The sequence below is a fragment of the Branchiostoma lanceolatum genome, chromosome 17, assembly GCF_035083965.1.
Source record: "Branchiostoma lanceolatum isolate klBraLanc5 chromosome 17, klBraLanc5.hap2, whole genome shotgun sequence".
NCBI classification, from domain to species: Eukaryota; Metazoa; Chordata; class Leptocardii; order Amphioxiformes; family Branchiostomatidae; genus Branchiostoma; species Branchiostoma lanceolatum.
Window position 1 is genome coordinate 7,448,633 of NC_089738.1, and position 18,531 is coordinate 7,467,163.

Below are 18,531 nucleotides of genomic sequence, written 5' to 3' on the forward strand. Positions count from 1 at the left end.
CTTGTTGGGAACGCAGAGGCCAAATTTAATACAACAATCCAGAAGGAAATCTTTCTTGTCAAGCGTTCTTATAAGTTCTGGAATATATTGTTGGAAAATAGATGGGATATATTTCTTCAGTTGCCCGGTAGTGTCGCGGTGGGCGGTCTCTTTGATGTGTAGCGGACGGATCCACCAGGTGTGTAGGCGTGACACGGCCCAGGACAATAACACTATCCCGTGCCGTGCGATCTCTATTCACGGCAAAGCTCCAAGGTGGCTTGCCCATCGCAATAGCAACCTATCCCCGAGTTAAGTCCCACCCGGCTGAGTCGGTCATATTAGCCACACCCAGCCTACTATAACATTCCCCGCCTCCGCCCAACCCATGCACTGCAGTTCTTGTACCTCACACGGCTTGCACAGTCGCACGGTGTACACGTACGCAAGTACAAGTTCACGGGGAGCCTTAAGGAGCTTCAGACAGTCATGAGCGACGACGACGACTCGCCGAAGGTGGCGGCGTACCGTCCCAAGCGGAGCACGGACTCACGTTGGGTCGAAATACAGAAGAACACTTTCACCAACTGGGTGAACGAGTCGCTGAGGCCGCGAGGGGAAACCGTGCAGGACTTGGGGGAAGACCTTCGCGACGGGACCCGGCTCGCCACCCTCTTGGAAGCGCTGTCCGACCGTAAGATCCCCAGGGTCAACCGCAACCCCATCAACAACCTACAGAAAATGGACAACGTCTCAAGGTGTTTGGACCTCATGAAGAAAGAAGGCATCAAAACCGTCAATATCGGTAAGTGTTGAGGAAAAAAATAGTTCAAGCCCGCCGCCATCTCAAGATGACATCTTGAGGTCAAATTTTAAGGTAAAAGTCTGATGTTTGACATGACTTAGGACACCCCCTTGACTCTCAGGCCCCACATTTTGGACAAGGTAAAGCCAAAACATGTAAAATGCCTTCACCCGGGGTGTAGCATCTTGCATGCTTGACCGGACGCCTTGTGTTGCCCTGCCAGCGAGATCATTGTTCTACCCTCAGGGTAACGCTCCTCGCCAACGTTTCTGCTCAATTTTACTCCCGCCAAAATAATTCCTAAAGACAGTCTTTTGAAGTCTTCACACGCAGACATGCCAGCGTGTCGTCTCGTGTGTTTTTCCGTCGATGCGACAAGATTTGTTCCCTGGACGTGTTATAGTCGAAAGAACCGACATTGTTGTTTGATAATCGATTTTGAACTCTGTTTTTTAACGTCCGTGACTGTCTTATGTTGTGAGTTCTATTCTAGAGGCGTACTCAGTACTTTGGTTGTGCCAAAGCCAATGCTAAAATGTTTCTGTATGTACGTGTGGTACCGATCCTTCTATTACTTGACAGGGTGCGAAATTTTCATTTCACACAGTGTCTGTAGGGAATGTAGTGTTAAAGCTCAGAGTGAATACGGCCCAACACAAGTGTTTTCATTGTCCCAAGATATATTTCAACTTTGAAGACAAGAATAGGAATGTAATAGCAAGCATCAAATGTTCCCAAATTATAGAATATTGTGATATTGAATTGAACAATTCATAGACATTCCAGTAATTCATTTTCAAAATATAATTCTTAAAAATGGACAGGAAATGCAACAGTGTATTTTTTAAGTTGGGCTATATGACCTTTTAATGACCTTTTGATAAAGTAATGTTCATCTATGAAAAGTGAGTTGACCACAATTTCATCACCTTCTTTAACTGTGTGAAAGTCCACAAAAATTTATTTTCCATGTTCACGACAATGTTTTAATATTAATATTAACTCACATATTGTGAAGCCTAATAGAATAATTCAGCCCCTCCCAAAGTGAATAATTTAGTGGCACTTGGGAGGGGTCTTATGGAACACCTTATTAAATATTCCAAGTTATGATTTCTAAGATATATTTTACCTTGATCTGTATTTTGAATCATCATATGGACTAAAGAATAATTTTCCAAGATACAAAATGATATGTCTTCTGCTCACCCTATACAATTTGTTGAGAGGGGCTCATGAAAGTTTACATTTTATTTCCACACAAAAGAATCATCTGTGGATGGTCAAATATTCAAGTAATATCCTTTTTAATATTCGGGCAAAACACAGCAATAAAATTCATTTCCATCATAGATTTCCAAATAATAATCATATAGACTTGTTTCATAATGCAGCAAATATGCTTTCTAATGATACAAAACAATAGATATGGAGGTACATAATAACACACTGTATAAAAGGAAAGATGTCCCTGGAGATAATATTGTGAGTCACTCTATCAGGGTGCCTCCCAGTTTTCCTGTGTCTTTGTGTTAGCTACAAAGGTGGGAGGGACAGTACATTATGCATTGTGCAAAGGGACTGTCCATTAACCTCTGTGATTCTTCAATTATACCACCCATCAAATTACCCCATTTCATTGATGGTCAACAATGCATGGCAGGGTACTTAGAAAGTTGACATTAATGTAGTGTTGTTACTTACCACACCCATTTATAATATCAAGCATATCAATATTACTGTATCATAAATACATCTTGAAAGTGTTCCAAAATATCTACTAGTGAGATATATATAACTTAAGTTAGAAAGTTGCCATTGTGATAATGATGTATGTGTTGATATCTTACCACACCCATTTATAATATGAAGCATATCAATATTACTGTATCATAAATATATTTTGAAAGTATTCCAAAATGACTGCTACTGAGATATAACTAGATTTTAGAAAGCTAAGATATTTTGGGATTATCTAAGTTTTGACCTGCATGGTTTTGTCACTGGCATCTCACATCAAATCTGTTTTCAACTTTAGCTGAATTTTGGTGGTACAAAAATCTCATATTTTACCAAGAATAGAAAAATGATAAGGGTAAGAAAGAATATATCAGTGCTATACCATTAGGTAATACAAACTGTAGGTTGTTGTAGACTCAGGATGGTATTGGTGCCAAGAAAATGCATGCATATTTTAGATAGCAGTTTTTCTTTGCTGTGCAGGGCTTAGGAAGCCATGTCCCAATGGGAAAACACCTTTTGTTATTCCGATGAGTTGTACAATACAGATCAGAGGGAGCAGCCTGCCATATTGTTCCGCAGTTGAAAGGGAAATGTTGCTGAGACAACCAGATTTTAGATCAAACCATGGAGGCTTTATCAAATACCTAAAAAACTTCTTGATCAAACTACTTTGTATGGCAAATCATGTTAGCAGTGTTTTGATACGGAAGTTGACTTTTTGTTATTTTTTAACTTCAGGTCTAAATCTGAACAAAATTAACTGTTTAAGATACTCTAAAGAAGCCAAGTGTTTATTCTAGGAGCTGTCTGTATATCATTGGTTTATCAAAGTAGTGTACATGTTTATAAAAGTGTTTTGTTTTCAAATGACTGAATGCCACCTTGAACTATAGCTACAGAAGTGTAGAAATATGAATTTTTTCTACTTTCTCACTGCTTTGAGCTCATTATTCCAGCTAGTACAGCAAGATGAGTGTCAGGCAATTGCTACATGTAATATCATCCAGAAAACAGAAATATGATTTGTTAAATGATATTTCATTGAAAAAAACTTCAAAGATGGCCATGGGCAACATCACATAGACAATGGGTTCTCTGCTTTAAATCACAGAGTTAGTTAACAGTTTACATCAAGCTATCAAGTTGTTGCAGTAGGTATCTTCTCCTTAACATTTTTGTGTTTTCTTGTGACCATCTTTAGGAAAAACATCCAGTTACATTTTACACCTACATGTAAACACAGAGTTGCAGCAGTCAGCTACAAGCAGTTGACCCCAGCCTGTATTGTCTAGTAGCAGAGGTCAGAGAATCGCCCCAGGGCCTAGTCATTTGCTGGTGGGAACAGATACTAAAACTTGTCCCTGGGTCCCTGCTTGTGACCTCATTGCTTTGTCGAAAGTTATCCAGTAAAGTTGAACCCATTGCATACTATTTATGTTTTAAAGTTACCACCCTGATTTGGTGTAGGATTTAGTTTTTCTTCATCTTTAGAGCTGGCATTACTGATTTGGGTGTTATCATAAGATATTACCAAATTGACCAAAAGATATGTACTGTAATAGTAAAGATTAATGGGTAATGCTTGTGCTATTTGACTATAATTTTACCATTTTTTTAGAATTTTTTTTATTCTTCTTTTTTTCAGAAAAAAATTGGAGCGACAGGGCGAAAAAAAGAATAAAAAATTTTCTTTTTGCTAATAGTCTGGGGTAAAGATAAGGGTTTATATAACATAAACAATAAGAGGATTATTCATTTTTCAGCTTTGTATGGCTCATTTTATTCAATGAACCCCTTTCTTTTGATCTAGTACTATAATTTCAGTAAAAAATTACCTTTTGCTATGTGATATATGGATTGATATCGAGAAACAGTCTTGATAAATGAAAAATTATAACTTATGATAAAATGTGACTACACTTTTTAGGTATGTGCAGGCTATCATAATCGTATATTTTGGTGGCTATTGAGTTTTACAACTGAGCAAATAGTAAAATCGTGAGTAAAAATTTGTGAATGAGAATAGTGACCCAATTTTTTTTTTCAAAATGGGAAAAACAGGAGAGGCTATTCTGAGAAGCAACAAAAAATTTGGTGTGGCCTTACAAGTAAAAAAGTCGAGTTTCAGTGTACCAACTGGACCAATAACTCAGAGGCTCAAAATGGTTTATACTTCATTTGTTTCATGTAACATTGGTGTTAATTTGTATGATCTAGTTTTGATTGAAAACTGCCATAATATTGCAATCCATATTGTTCAAATATGCCATTGTAGTGTCAGAATATGAAACGGAAAGCCTCCTTCTTTTCTCCACACAATCATCTGGGGATTTCATAAAAAATTCATCAAAAGAAAACAGTTCAGTCAGGCACATTCCCTGCCCCTGGTGGATGTGACCTTTGCACGATTTTCCCCAGGACAAAGAAACTCTGAATAACAAAGGCACGAATGAAGCTTTAATAGTTTTAAACTAATTTGTTTTGACAGATGCACAACTGGTACTTTGCATGTACAGATTCAACTTAATTTACATACTAGCTACTAGCTTGAAGAATGAGGGTCGAAAACAGAGAGACTTCAAATCCCGGCAACATCTAAAAAAAGGTATCAATTAATGATCAAAGAGAATTTTGATGGAGTATTCGTTGTTGGATCCCATAGCAAGGGAAAATGTTATAGATTTTTATATTACAAAATTTGGAGCTACAAAAATAAATAAAAAAGAATAATAAAAAATTTTTTTTTTTGGGACGCCATGCATGTGCTGGAAATATAGCTTAGGATTGTACTCCCATTACATTTCAATTGCCTATATATTAACTCATAGACAGTGCTTACGTATATTGTATATCAAAGTACTTTATCAAAGAGGTGTCTTAAATCAAGTTTTTGACAGCCTTGGTTGTTTACCATGGCATAGTTAAGGTATGTGCTTAAGGTGTAAAACTGCAAAATCAGTCTGTTGTTGTCTGACGAATCTGCCTCACTCGCCGTCTTAACCACCTCCATCCCACATCAGCTGTGCTCATCAATTATTGATCGGGAAGACAAGTGGGGCCCTTAATAGTAAAGGTCATACATGAAACACAAGATGTACTGCTTTTAAATGACTGTGGAAGACAAATCAACAAGGAGATTGTAATCTAAGCATTTCATATAGCAATTTTGTTATGTCCTGGCTTCTCTTGGCCCATGAATATACATTTGCTCTTTAACTATATCTATATGTCATATAAAACAGCAATGCTGACTGTTAAATAAAAATGAGGATCTAGTCAGACCCATGGTCCCTCTTGCAATTGTCACAGTGTAGAGGAGAAACAATATCGCACAAAAATCTTAAGAAAATGATAACATTTCTACCCAATGGCATCTGAAGTTAACTTCACAACTTTGTATGTTTTAATGCAAGAAACTCTTGTTTTCTACAAATTTTGTACCTTTTGTGACTAGTTAATTTAAGAGCGACTGGAAAATTGACCGGGGCCGAAAATGGCCCTCTTTAAGTTTTTATTTGGACTGTCCTTAAAATGACAAGCACTCTCAGTGATTGTAATGATCAAGAATCACGGTAGTTGATAATAGTGTTTTTAAAATTATTGCGTGCAACTGTTGAAAATGTGCAATTTTTGAAATAGATATGATGATATAAATTAACCAGTCAAAAGATGTCAATACTTAGGTCAATTAAGGCCAAAGTCATAATGAACATTTTATTATTTCATAACCATACTGCAGGGACCATGGTGTGTGGCATCTGTCATGTGTGAAGTATTTATGATGCATTAAGAGAGTTCACCAATGGAACCACTTGTTACAACATTCCTACACAATAGCGTGCAGATAATAAGTATGAGTCATTGTCCTTAGGGAGTGGCCATCATGCGTGTACCTTAAAGCCATAATCTTAAGCTCTTAAGTACACCAAGGTTTAGATATGGAATGAAATTGACTTTAAGTTTTAGTCAAAATACTAACATCCAATAGGTTCCCAGCTTGTGTCCATAACTGTGGGGTTGAGTCCCAATTATTTTTATAAAATTTTTGATGTTTTGATCACACAGCTCTTGATTGCTATCTCATAACTTTAGCTGATAATTCAAAACATTTACTAGGTTTTTTGTCTCTCACGATCAGTCAACTTTTACTACATATTTGCCATGCTTTCTTATACACTATTTTGTTCTATTTGGATTTTGGAACACCTGTGCGAGGGATTAACATCATATGGTGCCTGCATTTTCTTAAAAGATGAAACGAATCCAAAATTAAACTTATCTATATTTATTAGTGCAAACAATGTTCCCAATGGCGTACCGTACTGTACTAAGTTTGTACAGCCATCAGAATGAGAAGTGATAAAACAGTGTATGACAAATGTAATTTACATAATGAGCAAAACTTTGAAATAAAAAGGACTTGTATGAAATGGCCTGTGTTGGTAGTTGGTTCAACTTTAACCTAAGTGTAAATAAAGACTATACAGGCACAATAAAAAGGAATGATAAAATAAACTCAGTATGTAATTTGTATTAAAACTTGAAATAAAAGGAATGTGTACACATAAAATGGTCCAATCTGCACTAAACTGAGTTCTCATGGCTGGTTTAAAATCACACCGGTTTAACGGCCCAGTCGACCCTGGGAAGATCTCTTCTCGGGACAATCAAGACAGTCAATGGTCCGTAGCGCTGTCTGCCTGACAGTCAATTATCCTTTTGTCCGCTCGCACCGGGACGTTCTCACGGTGTACGGTGCCTGTAGGCTATTGGATAGATAGATCTTCTTAGGAATGCCACACTCCCTTCCTAATGTTTAACACATCTGGTCATACAGTAAGATTTAGTATAATCAAAGATTTAAGACAATAACAGAAGCAGTTTTTGATTTGTGCTTCAGAATATTGTCTTAGATCTTTGATCATGAAGGAAATCAACCTAGAATTGCATTGGAGTGGAATAAGTTATGTTGTTATAACCATTAACCTTTGCAACTTCCAGCATATCCGTTGTACCAGACAGGGTCCTTGACTGATGAAACTTAACAGACTCCCCCATACTCGAATCTGGTTAATATTCACAAATACCTTCAAACACTGTTGTCCGAGGACCTGAATTTTTATAGAGTTTGATCAGAACTTATAATCATACCAAGCTGCATGGATGATTCAAGTCATCTCTAATGTTATAGCTTACTGCCCAGGAATTTACGGTACAACAGTTGTTGGGAAGTCGTCTTCCCATAGATTTTATGTACGATAAGTTGTCATATGTTTGATAACTTAATACTTTGAATGGAATACCTTTGAATAAAAGCACTGGTACTATGGCAATGAGGTTACCATTCTAACACACTTCTACTTGTAGTCTGGAAACTCAGGCACCTAAGGCCCTATTGCCAATATACCTAATGTTATGACCATACATGCCTCCAAACCAATAAAAATAGTATTACACAGAATGACATACATTATGATATGAATCATAAAAGCCACTACACCAGTAAAGATAACATGTTGTAGCTTACGATGTGGTTGGCATTACGATGATATAAGCAGTGATGTCAATAAAGATTGCACAAAAATGCAGTTTGATACTAAATGACGCACCACAAGCTAACTCAGATATAGGCTAATCTCCAAGCAGATTTAATGGTTGCAAAGAACAACTTGGCAGGCAAAGTTTGATTAGGTAACAATTGGATGTTAATAGCCTTTGTTGAAACCCACTTATCGCAGATCTTGGGTTGCTATAAAAACTCCTTTTGCCAGTTGGATCAAGTTGCAACCATTAGATCTGCTTGGAGGTTAGATACAGGCAACATACATGTATGTTACCAGAATCATGTGGCTGACACCCTTATGTTCCCCCAACATTCCGATACCATATTAGGCCCCCATGTTCCTATGCCCCATCACCTTAACCCTAGGATGGCGTATGTATAGATATCAGAACATAGGGCCTATGTTCTGATATCTATACATACGCCATCCTAGGGTTAAGGTGATGGGTTAGGGGTCTGTCATAGGGGTGTCAGAATATAGGGGCTCGGAGCCCTATTCAAGTACATCCAAGAAATCTGCCAAGTTCCTGTCATTGTAAATACATTGTATCTACAACGAGATATAAAAACAGGAAGTTCTGCTGCAGTACCAAAACAAGCCACCAGGGGGCCCAAAATCGAATCATTTCCAAGTCTCATCAAGACCTACCCACATATTAGTACCAAATATCAAGACAATCCATCCAGGCCTTCTTGAGTTATGCTGTACAGCCACACACACATAACCAAATTTCACGTTATCTGGTTTAGATACCAGGGCACAGGAGCCATGAAAATGGCCAAAAAATGCTGTAAAATTAGTTCTAGGCAAAAATTTAGATGACTCCATATCTATGTTTGTATGAATACATTCAAATACATGTGTGCCAAATTTGGTCCTTTTATACATTAGTTGCACAATTTTTCAGCAATGCCATTGTTCTAAAGATTCTGTTCTGTCATGTGGCGTAATGGCAGTGAGAGCGTTCGGCTCAGAACCAAGTAGACCCGGGTTCAAATGCTGTCTTGTCACCAATCTTGTGCCCTTGGGAAAGGCACTTTACATGAATTTCCTCACTCCACCCAGGTGTAAATGGGTATACCTGACTTTGGTTGAGGAAGGTCGTATTTGGGTCACCTGCTGGCACTGAATGGCAGCCGACCAGACCCTTGCGAAAGTTCCACAAAAATGCAAGTGTGGAGGCAATATGTATCTGTTGCCCATATGTATAATGTCATTGTAAACCCTGCACCAATTCAGCACTAGTAATACTGCCATCGCACAGGTACTTTCTGACCAATAAAAAACATTATTAAAGATAGAAATCTTGTCTTTCGGCAGGAAACGAGGATGTTATGGAGGGGAACGAGAAGCTGATGCTGGGGTTGATCTGGACGCTGATCCAGCACTACCAGCTGAGCCGAGGCAGTGGCCAGAAGGGGTCCAAGTTCTCCCCCAAGAAGCACATGCTCCTCTGGCTGCAGACGGTTCTCCTGGAATGCCGCATCTCAAACCTCTCCACAGACTGGAATGATGGGATAGCTCTAAGGTGAGCAAACAGGTGTCACTTCAACTTGAAGTATTGTGTAGCAAATATACTTGAAGTTCACTAAGAGAGTCATTATGACAGCTGTTCTATTATTTGTATCTAAAGTCCCAGTCTTATTTCAAAACAAAACAAAAAGTGCTCAGGTAACACATAAATGTACACATTGAGATGACATTGTATACCATGATTTTGTAATCATTATTTTGCATCTGCATAACATAGAATAACGAGCTCAACACTGTCATCTATTTGTGTGGCAGAAAATAACTTTTGCTATCTTTTTTTTGATTTGATCAAATTCGTTTAAGTTAACTGACAACCATCTTAAAGACTTAAATTTCACTTGTGGTTGGCAGTTAACCGGAGGTTTGAGCACTGGGCAAAATGTGTCAACTTAAAATTTGCAGTATGTTTCACGAGTAATTGGAGAAATTTGTCATAATCGCTATATCAGACTACAAAATCTATATTGCAGTCTTGTCTAGCTGTTTATAGACTGTTGCATGTGTGTCCAACAAATAAAACGTGTTTTAGAGATTTAAATGTTTTTTTATCTTTCCCCACAGTGCCCTTGTTGACTACTGCCGCCCAGGCCTGGTTCCTCACTGGAGGAGTCTGAACCGCCAGGATGCCTTACAGAACTGTCGCAACGCCATGGACATCGCCGAGAGGGAGTTCAACATCCCTCAGGTAAAACACACATTTTAGAAGTAGGAAAGATTAGACCTGAGGAAGAATTTTAACAGATTTTCATTATCTACTCTTTATCCAAAATGAATTTCTTAGCCTCGATTTACACACAGCAAATTTTCTGCATGTACGACGACATTGTATGACAAAGTGGTACGTATTTGTGGTTGGCCCCACACATCATACAACAGGCATTTTTATGGCCATTACGACTTCGTCGTGCATTATCTCCAAGGGCCATAAAAATGCTTGTCGTACAACATGTAGGGTCGATTCACAACCAGGAAAAAGGCTTTGGCATATGTCTGACCATTCACAAAACGTATCCAGGAACTGTTGCATTTGTATTGCGTATCTTATTAACTGGCTGTCTAACCTCCATCAACATATGCTGTACAAATGATTTGGCAGTTGCTGTAATGCCTGGTTGGTACATTGATGAAGGTTAGACATCCAGGTATTAAGATACATTATGCAAAATAAATCAAACAAGTGGTTAAGGTCTCTTAACAGATTCCTGCATCTGCTGTCTTTCGTCAGTGACCACGAATGTTATACCTGGCAGGTGTTTTCTGTTAGTTTTCAATGCTGACAGCTGTTTCTGTATCCTGGGAACCAGTTGGTTGCAATTCTGACACACTTTAAATGTAGTCTTGAAACTCAGGCACTTAAGGCCCCATATTGCTATGACAATATGTTTACCATTCTAACACACTTCTGCCTGTAGTCTGGAAATCAGGCACTTAAGGCTCCATGTTGCTATGACAATGAGGTTACCATTCTAACACTCTTCTACTTGTAGTCTGGAAACTCAAGCACTTAAGGCCCCATGTTGCTATGACAATATGGTTACCATTCTAACATACTTCTACTTGTAGTCTGGAAACTCAAGCACTTAAGGCCCCATGTTGCTATGACAATATGGTTACCATTCTAACATACTTCTATTTAATAGTATATATTCTGGAAATTCAGGCACTTAAGGCCTCATGTTGCTATGACAATATGGTTATCATTATAAAACACTTCTACTTGTAGTCTGGAGATTCAGGCACTTACATTTACTTGCTCACAGAAACGCATTTCTATCATAATTTCATACTTTGGGTGTTCACAAAGAGAACAGAAACAAGTCGCACAAGAAGTCCTTTATATATTGGGACCACCAAAAAAATCAGGGCCAAGATTTAAATGTTTGAGTTCTTACCACACAATGACATCGCATCTTTGCTCCATGAAGGTCTATATGCAATGGATAGTGTTATCTAAACTTACTATGTATAGAAAGGACTAGAAATTTGAATTTGAAAATCCAACTTCCAACGTACGTTCTGAAATTACTTTGGGCTCCTTTAACCTTTGCACTGTTTCTGTCGTAACCCCAGGTTGTGAGCCCAGACGACTTCTCAGACCCGTCCCTAGATGAGCTGTCTGGGATGACATACCTGTCCTACTATGTGAAGGAGGACGGCCCAGGCTATGATGCTGCTCTCGAGGCCCTCAACAGCCTGGTGCCTGAGGCTAAGGTCAACAACTTTCAGGTGAGAATGTTACATGATTTAACTTAAGTTAAGAAAGTTGCAAAAATTCAAGTAGATCTCAAGTAGTTAACATCTACTGACATAATTACACCATGGTACATACAGTTTAATTCCGCCACCCTAAAAAGATACGTCCAAACAGATCTCCAACCCAACATCACCCAGTATAATGCAATCCTGTATATCTAAACTGGGTATACTTGGGGGTGCTGTACTAGAAATCTCTGAATTCCGTTTTTCAAAGTGGTGGGTTTATGTAAACCAGCAGAATAATCCTAATAGAGGTCACATAATTCAACTTAAAAGTGTTACATAATTCAACCAAGGATTGTTCCATTTGAAAATCCCATGAACGGACAATCACAAAGATTTTCTGACACCCCTCCACCCATGACCTCACAGACCACATCCCCAATAGTCATGTATTCCTGTTCCCTATCATTTCATCTCTCGAGATTATCTTCAAATGCCTTTCACTTTTTACAGGCAAGAACCCTAACTGGTGGGAATACATCTTCATTTGAACTTGAACTTTTGCGGCTCTTTCACCTCATAAACTGCTCAAAGTATCTAACAAGGAAAGATATTTTAGAATCGGAGTCATAAGAAACAGCTCTATGCTTAAATACGTGCCGTATTTCCATGTCCTAAAGTCAGACATTTATGGTAACATACTGAATGCATTGATCTTTGTGCTAAAAAGGGGTTTATTTGCAATTTAGAAGAGCCATTTATTACTATCAGTGTACAGACATTTATGGTAACATACTGAACTCAGCTAAGTTAAGTCATAGTCAGGACCCCCTTGCCATTTGGGCGTTGGCCACCTTAGCAACGCATGGATACAACCTTTAACCCTGAATTTTCCAGATTTTCCCTATTGTTTGATAATTGCTACCTACCTGCCCAGTGTGAAAACATTACAGGAGGGGTTCCAGTGGACCAGGTGAGGTGATACCTGGTATCCTGTGGAGTGTGAAATTTTGGCTGTCTGGGAACGGTGCTGGATGTGTATTATGATTGACAAAGGATTCCCTGTGTCTAGGAAATTTTCTAATTTGTGTGATGCTCATATATCAACATTACTAGTCGATTGTTTTATCAAATGTGACCTGACCATCTTCATTACATATAGCCTGACATATAGCATACTATAGGGAATCATATAAAGGAGAACCTTATGTAACCTGAATCTATAGTCTGATAATCTTCCATGTTGTTCCGGGTGTGATGCCGGTTTGGTTTGTTTTGATGATCAATTTTTATTCCAGAACTTTTATTCCAGAACTTAGAGGAATAATACATTATTATATCCAACTTTTGATATGAGTAACCCCCCCCCCCACAAAAACCCTCTTTTAGCTAAGTTGGAAGATAATTACTATAGACAAGGAGGTTTTATATAGAAAGCCTATATAAAACCTCCTTGCCATATAGTACCAATTGTAGATTTATTTCAGTGCATTAGCACGTCTATCCCTCGTGCATCGTTTTATCTATGGCTTGAACAATTGAAATTCGGATTTTGTTTCTTAGTAAGGAAAGGTTAAAATAAAAACCCACAAGTAGGTTGCCCGGTTTTTGTGCTCCGTAAAATGAAATAAATCGAATTCAAACTGCCTACACCACACGTCTGTTAAGTTGTCCCTAATGAAAAACAGTGGATGCTGTCTAAAACGTCTGACCGTTTCCAAAATCTATCCCTTTGCTGTTATCTTGTGTATCTTAATACCTGGGCGTCTAACATTCATGGACATACCTACTTTATATACCAAAGCTCATATATATGCATCGGCTTATGTCATGCAGAATGTGCATTGTAAGCTACCTTCATCTGGTTGTAAGAAATCTACCCTGTATATTGAATTAACCAAAATGGAAGTGAAGGAAGAAAAATAAGTTTCTCTCAGCTATGTCAGCACATAAAAGTGAACAGAGCATTTGGCTCAAGACCTCAAATGTCCAACTACATGTACATCATCATGATACATTTGCTGTCAGTCAGTGCAAGGAAGTTAACCTCCTTGGTCAGTGTATACAGACTAGGATACAAACATACAGACAAAAGTTGCAAAAAATAAAAGTGAATAAAACTATTCAAACGGTGGAAAGATGAAGCTCAAAATCCTAGATCAACAGTTCGAGAAACAGTTCAGATCTAGAGTTCATTTGCCAGAGTTTGTTTGGTTGAGTCGGTTCATTAGTACCGCCGGCGTCTTATTTCATGTTCCTGGTTTTCTCAGTTTCTATCATGGACATAAACATAAAGAAGAAGAAGAAATGATAGGACCCGCCAGGATGATGGATTTTATGCCACTTCTCAATTAATCCAAATTTGAATATCTTTTGATATCAATCAACTTGAAAAGAAAATCTGTGAGACCTGTTGAATGTTTGTCTAGTCAAGTTTGTCATGGATACACACCAAGTACATTATACACAATTATGTATCTTTTAGATCCCAGTCAGGGTCCCAGTCTTGTATAAGTGTCAGTAAAAGAACTTTGTTTTGTATGTAATGATACAAGATAAGATACAAGATGTATTTTATTGGTTTGTCGCGGTATAGAATGATGTTATAATTCTTACTTTATGCACCTATTTGTCACAGGTAGTTTTGTATGCAATGTTGTATCGCTTCTGTTATGTTGCTTTCAAGTATTGCTCCAATTCTATGATTATGTTGTGATTTTAACTTAATTTTGTTTTTGGTTGTAAAAATTGGTGGTGGTGCAAAAAAAAAAGTGCAACTCAGCAAGCTTGTGAGTTAAATAAAAAGAACTTAGACACGTTAATGTGATTTGAATGGAGATGCCAAAAAGGTTTGGATATGTTTGGTTATGATAAGTTTGAAGTTGTGAAATTCTTGTTATCTTTGGATCCTTATCTTTAAAAGAACTAACATAAAAATGTTTATTGTTTCTAAACCCAAACAATTAGCTGTCTAGCGCATACCAGGTACTGCCAGGTAGGTGTGAACAAGTCGAGAACTGGCTATTGTTCTCCCCAGGTAGTCTGCAACCCTGCCATCAGGGTGCTATGTAAACACCTTGATTAGCTGTATTGTTCACTTATACCAACAAAGAGATCATATTTCTCCTCTGGAGCAGGGAAAAGTTAGATTTTTGACATCTTATCTTTTCCTAGCTTGTGGGCTCCCATAAAACAATATTTTGTGTAGAAAAATACCTATTTGGAAAGTAGACATAATTTACAAAAAGATAGCAGTCTAAACATGGTGGTGCAGATTTCGAGTACTTAGCTAGGTGTTCATGAATATTCCGATCTTGCCATTTTTGTAAACATTTTGAAGATATTGATAAAAATCTTTCTTATTATCATAGTTGTACCTGTAATTAGACTGCAGTGTTGTAGAGTAATCCATGCTGAACACATAGATACTATTTTTTTATGGAAAATGTGTACCTTGAAGGCCCACAGGGAACTTAAATGTGACAAAATTAAGAAGTCCTTATCATATTAATATTTTAATATCTGAAGGCTGTTTGTAAAACCAATATGGTTTGAAGATGTCTGCTTGATATGGTGCTCCACTCTTTGCCGAAAATTTGAGGAAATAACCACTCAGCAAGCTTGTATAATACATAAAAGTCTGGGTATCAGTTAATTAGGCTGGAAGGGTAAATCATGACTTAATCATTATGAGAACGCATTGATCTCAGTGCTAAAAGAGGGTTTATTTGCAATCCAGAAGAGCCGTTTATTAGTATTAGTGTGGTGAAAACCAAATCAATTGGATAAGTCTGTATAGAAGCCTCCAATTTGCACACCAATCATGCCCTTGGTGCTGAAAGGTATTCCGGTGGAATAACAAATCATCATGAAGGGAAAATCAAGGGCAGCGTTATTTTGAATAAAGGGAACAGTGGCTGAAAGTTTTTTTATAATTGTGAAGGTGAACTAGACTTAAGTCTTACCACGAAAGAATGTTTAAAAGAGATATGAAGACTGCAAATCTTATAAATCGTTTCATGATCACATTGCAGGAATCGAATGTCTTTTTTCTTTGATTCAGTTTGAAAAGAACCTTCATTTGATTAATTGAAAGCACAAACAACATGGGCATGTTTGTTTGACTGTCTGCCCAAATCTTTAGTTAGTATTTTGGTTAACATACTTAACTATCATAGCCTACTATGGAATATTGCAAATCTTACAATTTGAAATTGTTTAATGGTCACATGGCAGGAATCCGTCAAATTAAAACGGGAAGATTTAGATGTCTTTTTTTCTTTTTTGAAGAGAACCTACATTTGATTAATTGATAAAACTGTCTTTGAGACTGCCAAAGACAATCCATATCTGTTTCACTGTCTGCCTGAATCTTAGTATTGGGTCAATGTACTAGGCTTTTGTATGAAGTGAAAGAGCTTGGTGCCGCTCTGTTTCCCAACTTAGTGAGCTGTCAAATTGTCGGATCACAGCTGTTTGCATGACGTCAAAGTTTTAGAGAAACAGTATCTCATGTCTACATCAATGCGGCCCTCTCAAGTTAGGTCTTTGTTTCTGGTATACGGAATTTGAATCTAGCAGGGCTGCGGACATGTTGGCCTTCTATGACTGCAAGACAGTATAAGCTAATTACATTAACCTGGCTCAAAGATTTAACATATACATGCTGCTACTATTGAGCCACCTGGTAAAACAAATTAGTTTACTGCATGCTTCTGTTATTTGTCTACAATGTACACATGTACACATGTACATGTGGTATCATGAGAAATAAACAATTGTTTTCTAAAGTGAAGATATGTCTTGAATAAATAAAAATATGTCTTTCAGTAATTAATGAGTGAATAAGAAACACTTTGTTTTCACATTAATACTTATAGATGCAGACTATCAAATCATATGTTCCAACTCTTTGAATGGATATTATAGCATATTTTAGCTTTGTTAATTACGAATAAACAAATCAATAAAGCAATTAGATGTAAACAAAGCCAACATAAACACGTTCAAATTGATACCCTGGAGGTTTGACACCCAAACACTGACAGAAATTAGTTTCGCTAAAATCGACAGTCTCAGTTTGAAACCCAGATGTTCCTTGTAATTGTTAGCGTACAACCGTGACATTACGTTGAGGCCCCACATACGCACACGTAAGCCGCAACGGAAATAATGCGTATTCCTCTGGGACATGTTAACATTTAGGGCTAATCACCGATCTGCAGAGATATATCAAATTAATTGTTGAATAATGTACACTATGTACCTAACAGACGGATTGCATTTTTGACCTTCGTTTATTTGAAGGTCGTTACTTGTAGTTAGTACAGTGTAGTACACATTTTTCACATCGTGGCAGTTATGGTTTAAACGTGCTCGTGCAGTAAATAGAAGGATTCAACCTGAGATTTGTGATTCTTCAGGCATTTGTTTCTTTTCAGAAGGGATATTTTTCTTCTGAAGGAAATTAAACTAAATGACAGACTGGTACTAGCAACAGTTTTCTATTTCCAAGGAAGTAAATTATCATTCAATGGTATTTGATACACATTGAGGACTTCCAAAATCCAGAGAGTAAACTTATGATTCAAATTTCATCATGAATTTTATCTGAATCAGTGAATTACATCAATGAAAAATTATACTCCTACTCAAAGAATTTGACTCACTGGATTTTTCAACCGAATCTTTCGGTCTTCTGTATTGCTTCTTTTAAGAAAAATGAAATGAATCATAAGATTCTCTATGTCTACCTGTAGTGAGTTATTGTCCTGCAACCTTTCAAAAAAACTTTAGAAGAGCTTGCATGGCAATATCATCTATTGTCGAAAGATTCCCTTTTATAACTGTCATGATTTTCCAAAGGTGAAGAATGTATTCAGCGTCATCATCTTTTGAAATGTCTGATGCACAATTTTGAAAATAATTTGACTACGTATCTTTAAAAAATCATCTATCACTCTGAGCCAATTGAATACTATTATTAAGGGTATTTCAAAATGGTAATTTCACAATTTGACACACTAAAGCTACGTTACAATGCATGTATTACATTATTCATTGACAGATTTGAAGTTGGCATTTCAAATGGATTGTTTGGGTATTAGTTTCGGGCTGTTTGCTTTTCTATAATCTACACAATGTGTAGATTGTCCTTTCTCAAATTAGAAACTAGTCACTGGTAAATAATACAAGCAGTTGCAGTTTGAATGAGAGTTAAGACCTTAATGCTAAAAGAATTTCATTCTGTAAAATTAATGTACTATTAGACAAGGCAAAATATTCAAAGCCTCTTCTGATGTTTTTGGATGATAACATTTGTACCATTGTGTGACAAGCAAAATCGATGATGACGATATATATATCTTGCATATATATATCGTCATATATATATCTTGATGTCCCTTTAGCTTAACTGGTAGCAGCCTCACAGTTGAGATGACCTGTTTCCAAGTAGTTGGTTACTTGGAGACCCATGTAGAAGTCATGGGGTCCGAAAATCTTGGTTGGGGTTGCACTTTCTTTCAGAAGGGACGTGCCTGTTTGAGGAGGTGCCTCAAGCACATTAAAGAGGAAGAACTATTATTGATAGCAACCCCTCCCTGTAAAATATTCCCTATTACTGAAACAGCAAGGAAACTTGCTGCCCTATATATGTGCCACCAAGTGACATCTGAATGAATGAACGTGAGCAATAGCACTAATGTA

General features: G+C 37.4%; 1 protein-coding gene across 6 annotated transcripts in view; it reads left to right on the forward strand.

Annotated features, from left to right (window-relative positions):
* Positions 1–211: 211 nt before the first annotated feature.
* Positions 212–18,531, forward strand: part of LOC136422948 (filamin-A-like) — a 117,311-nt gene continuing 98,991 nt past the window's right edge. For 2 of the 6 annotated variants that reach the window (XM_066410881.1, XM_066410882.1), the window contains exons 1-4: positions 215–784; positions 9,412–9,619; positions 10,186–10,309; positions 11,695–11,850. In XM_066410881.1, the coding sequence (XP_066266978.1) occupies positions 469–784; positions 9,412–9,619; positions 10,186–10,309; positions 11,695–11,850 (804 nt within the window). In that variant the 5' untranslated portion in view covers positions 215–468. Of the gene's footprint in view, positions 785–9,411; positions 9,620–10,185; positions 10,310–11,694; positions 11,851–18,531 lie in introns of all 6 variants that reach the window. The other 4 variants (XM_066410883.1, XM_066410884.1, XM_066410885.1 and 1 more) reach the window with 3 other exon arrangements.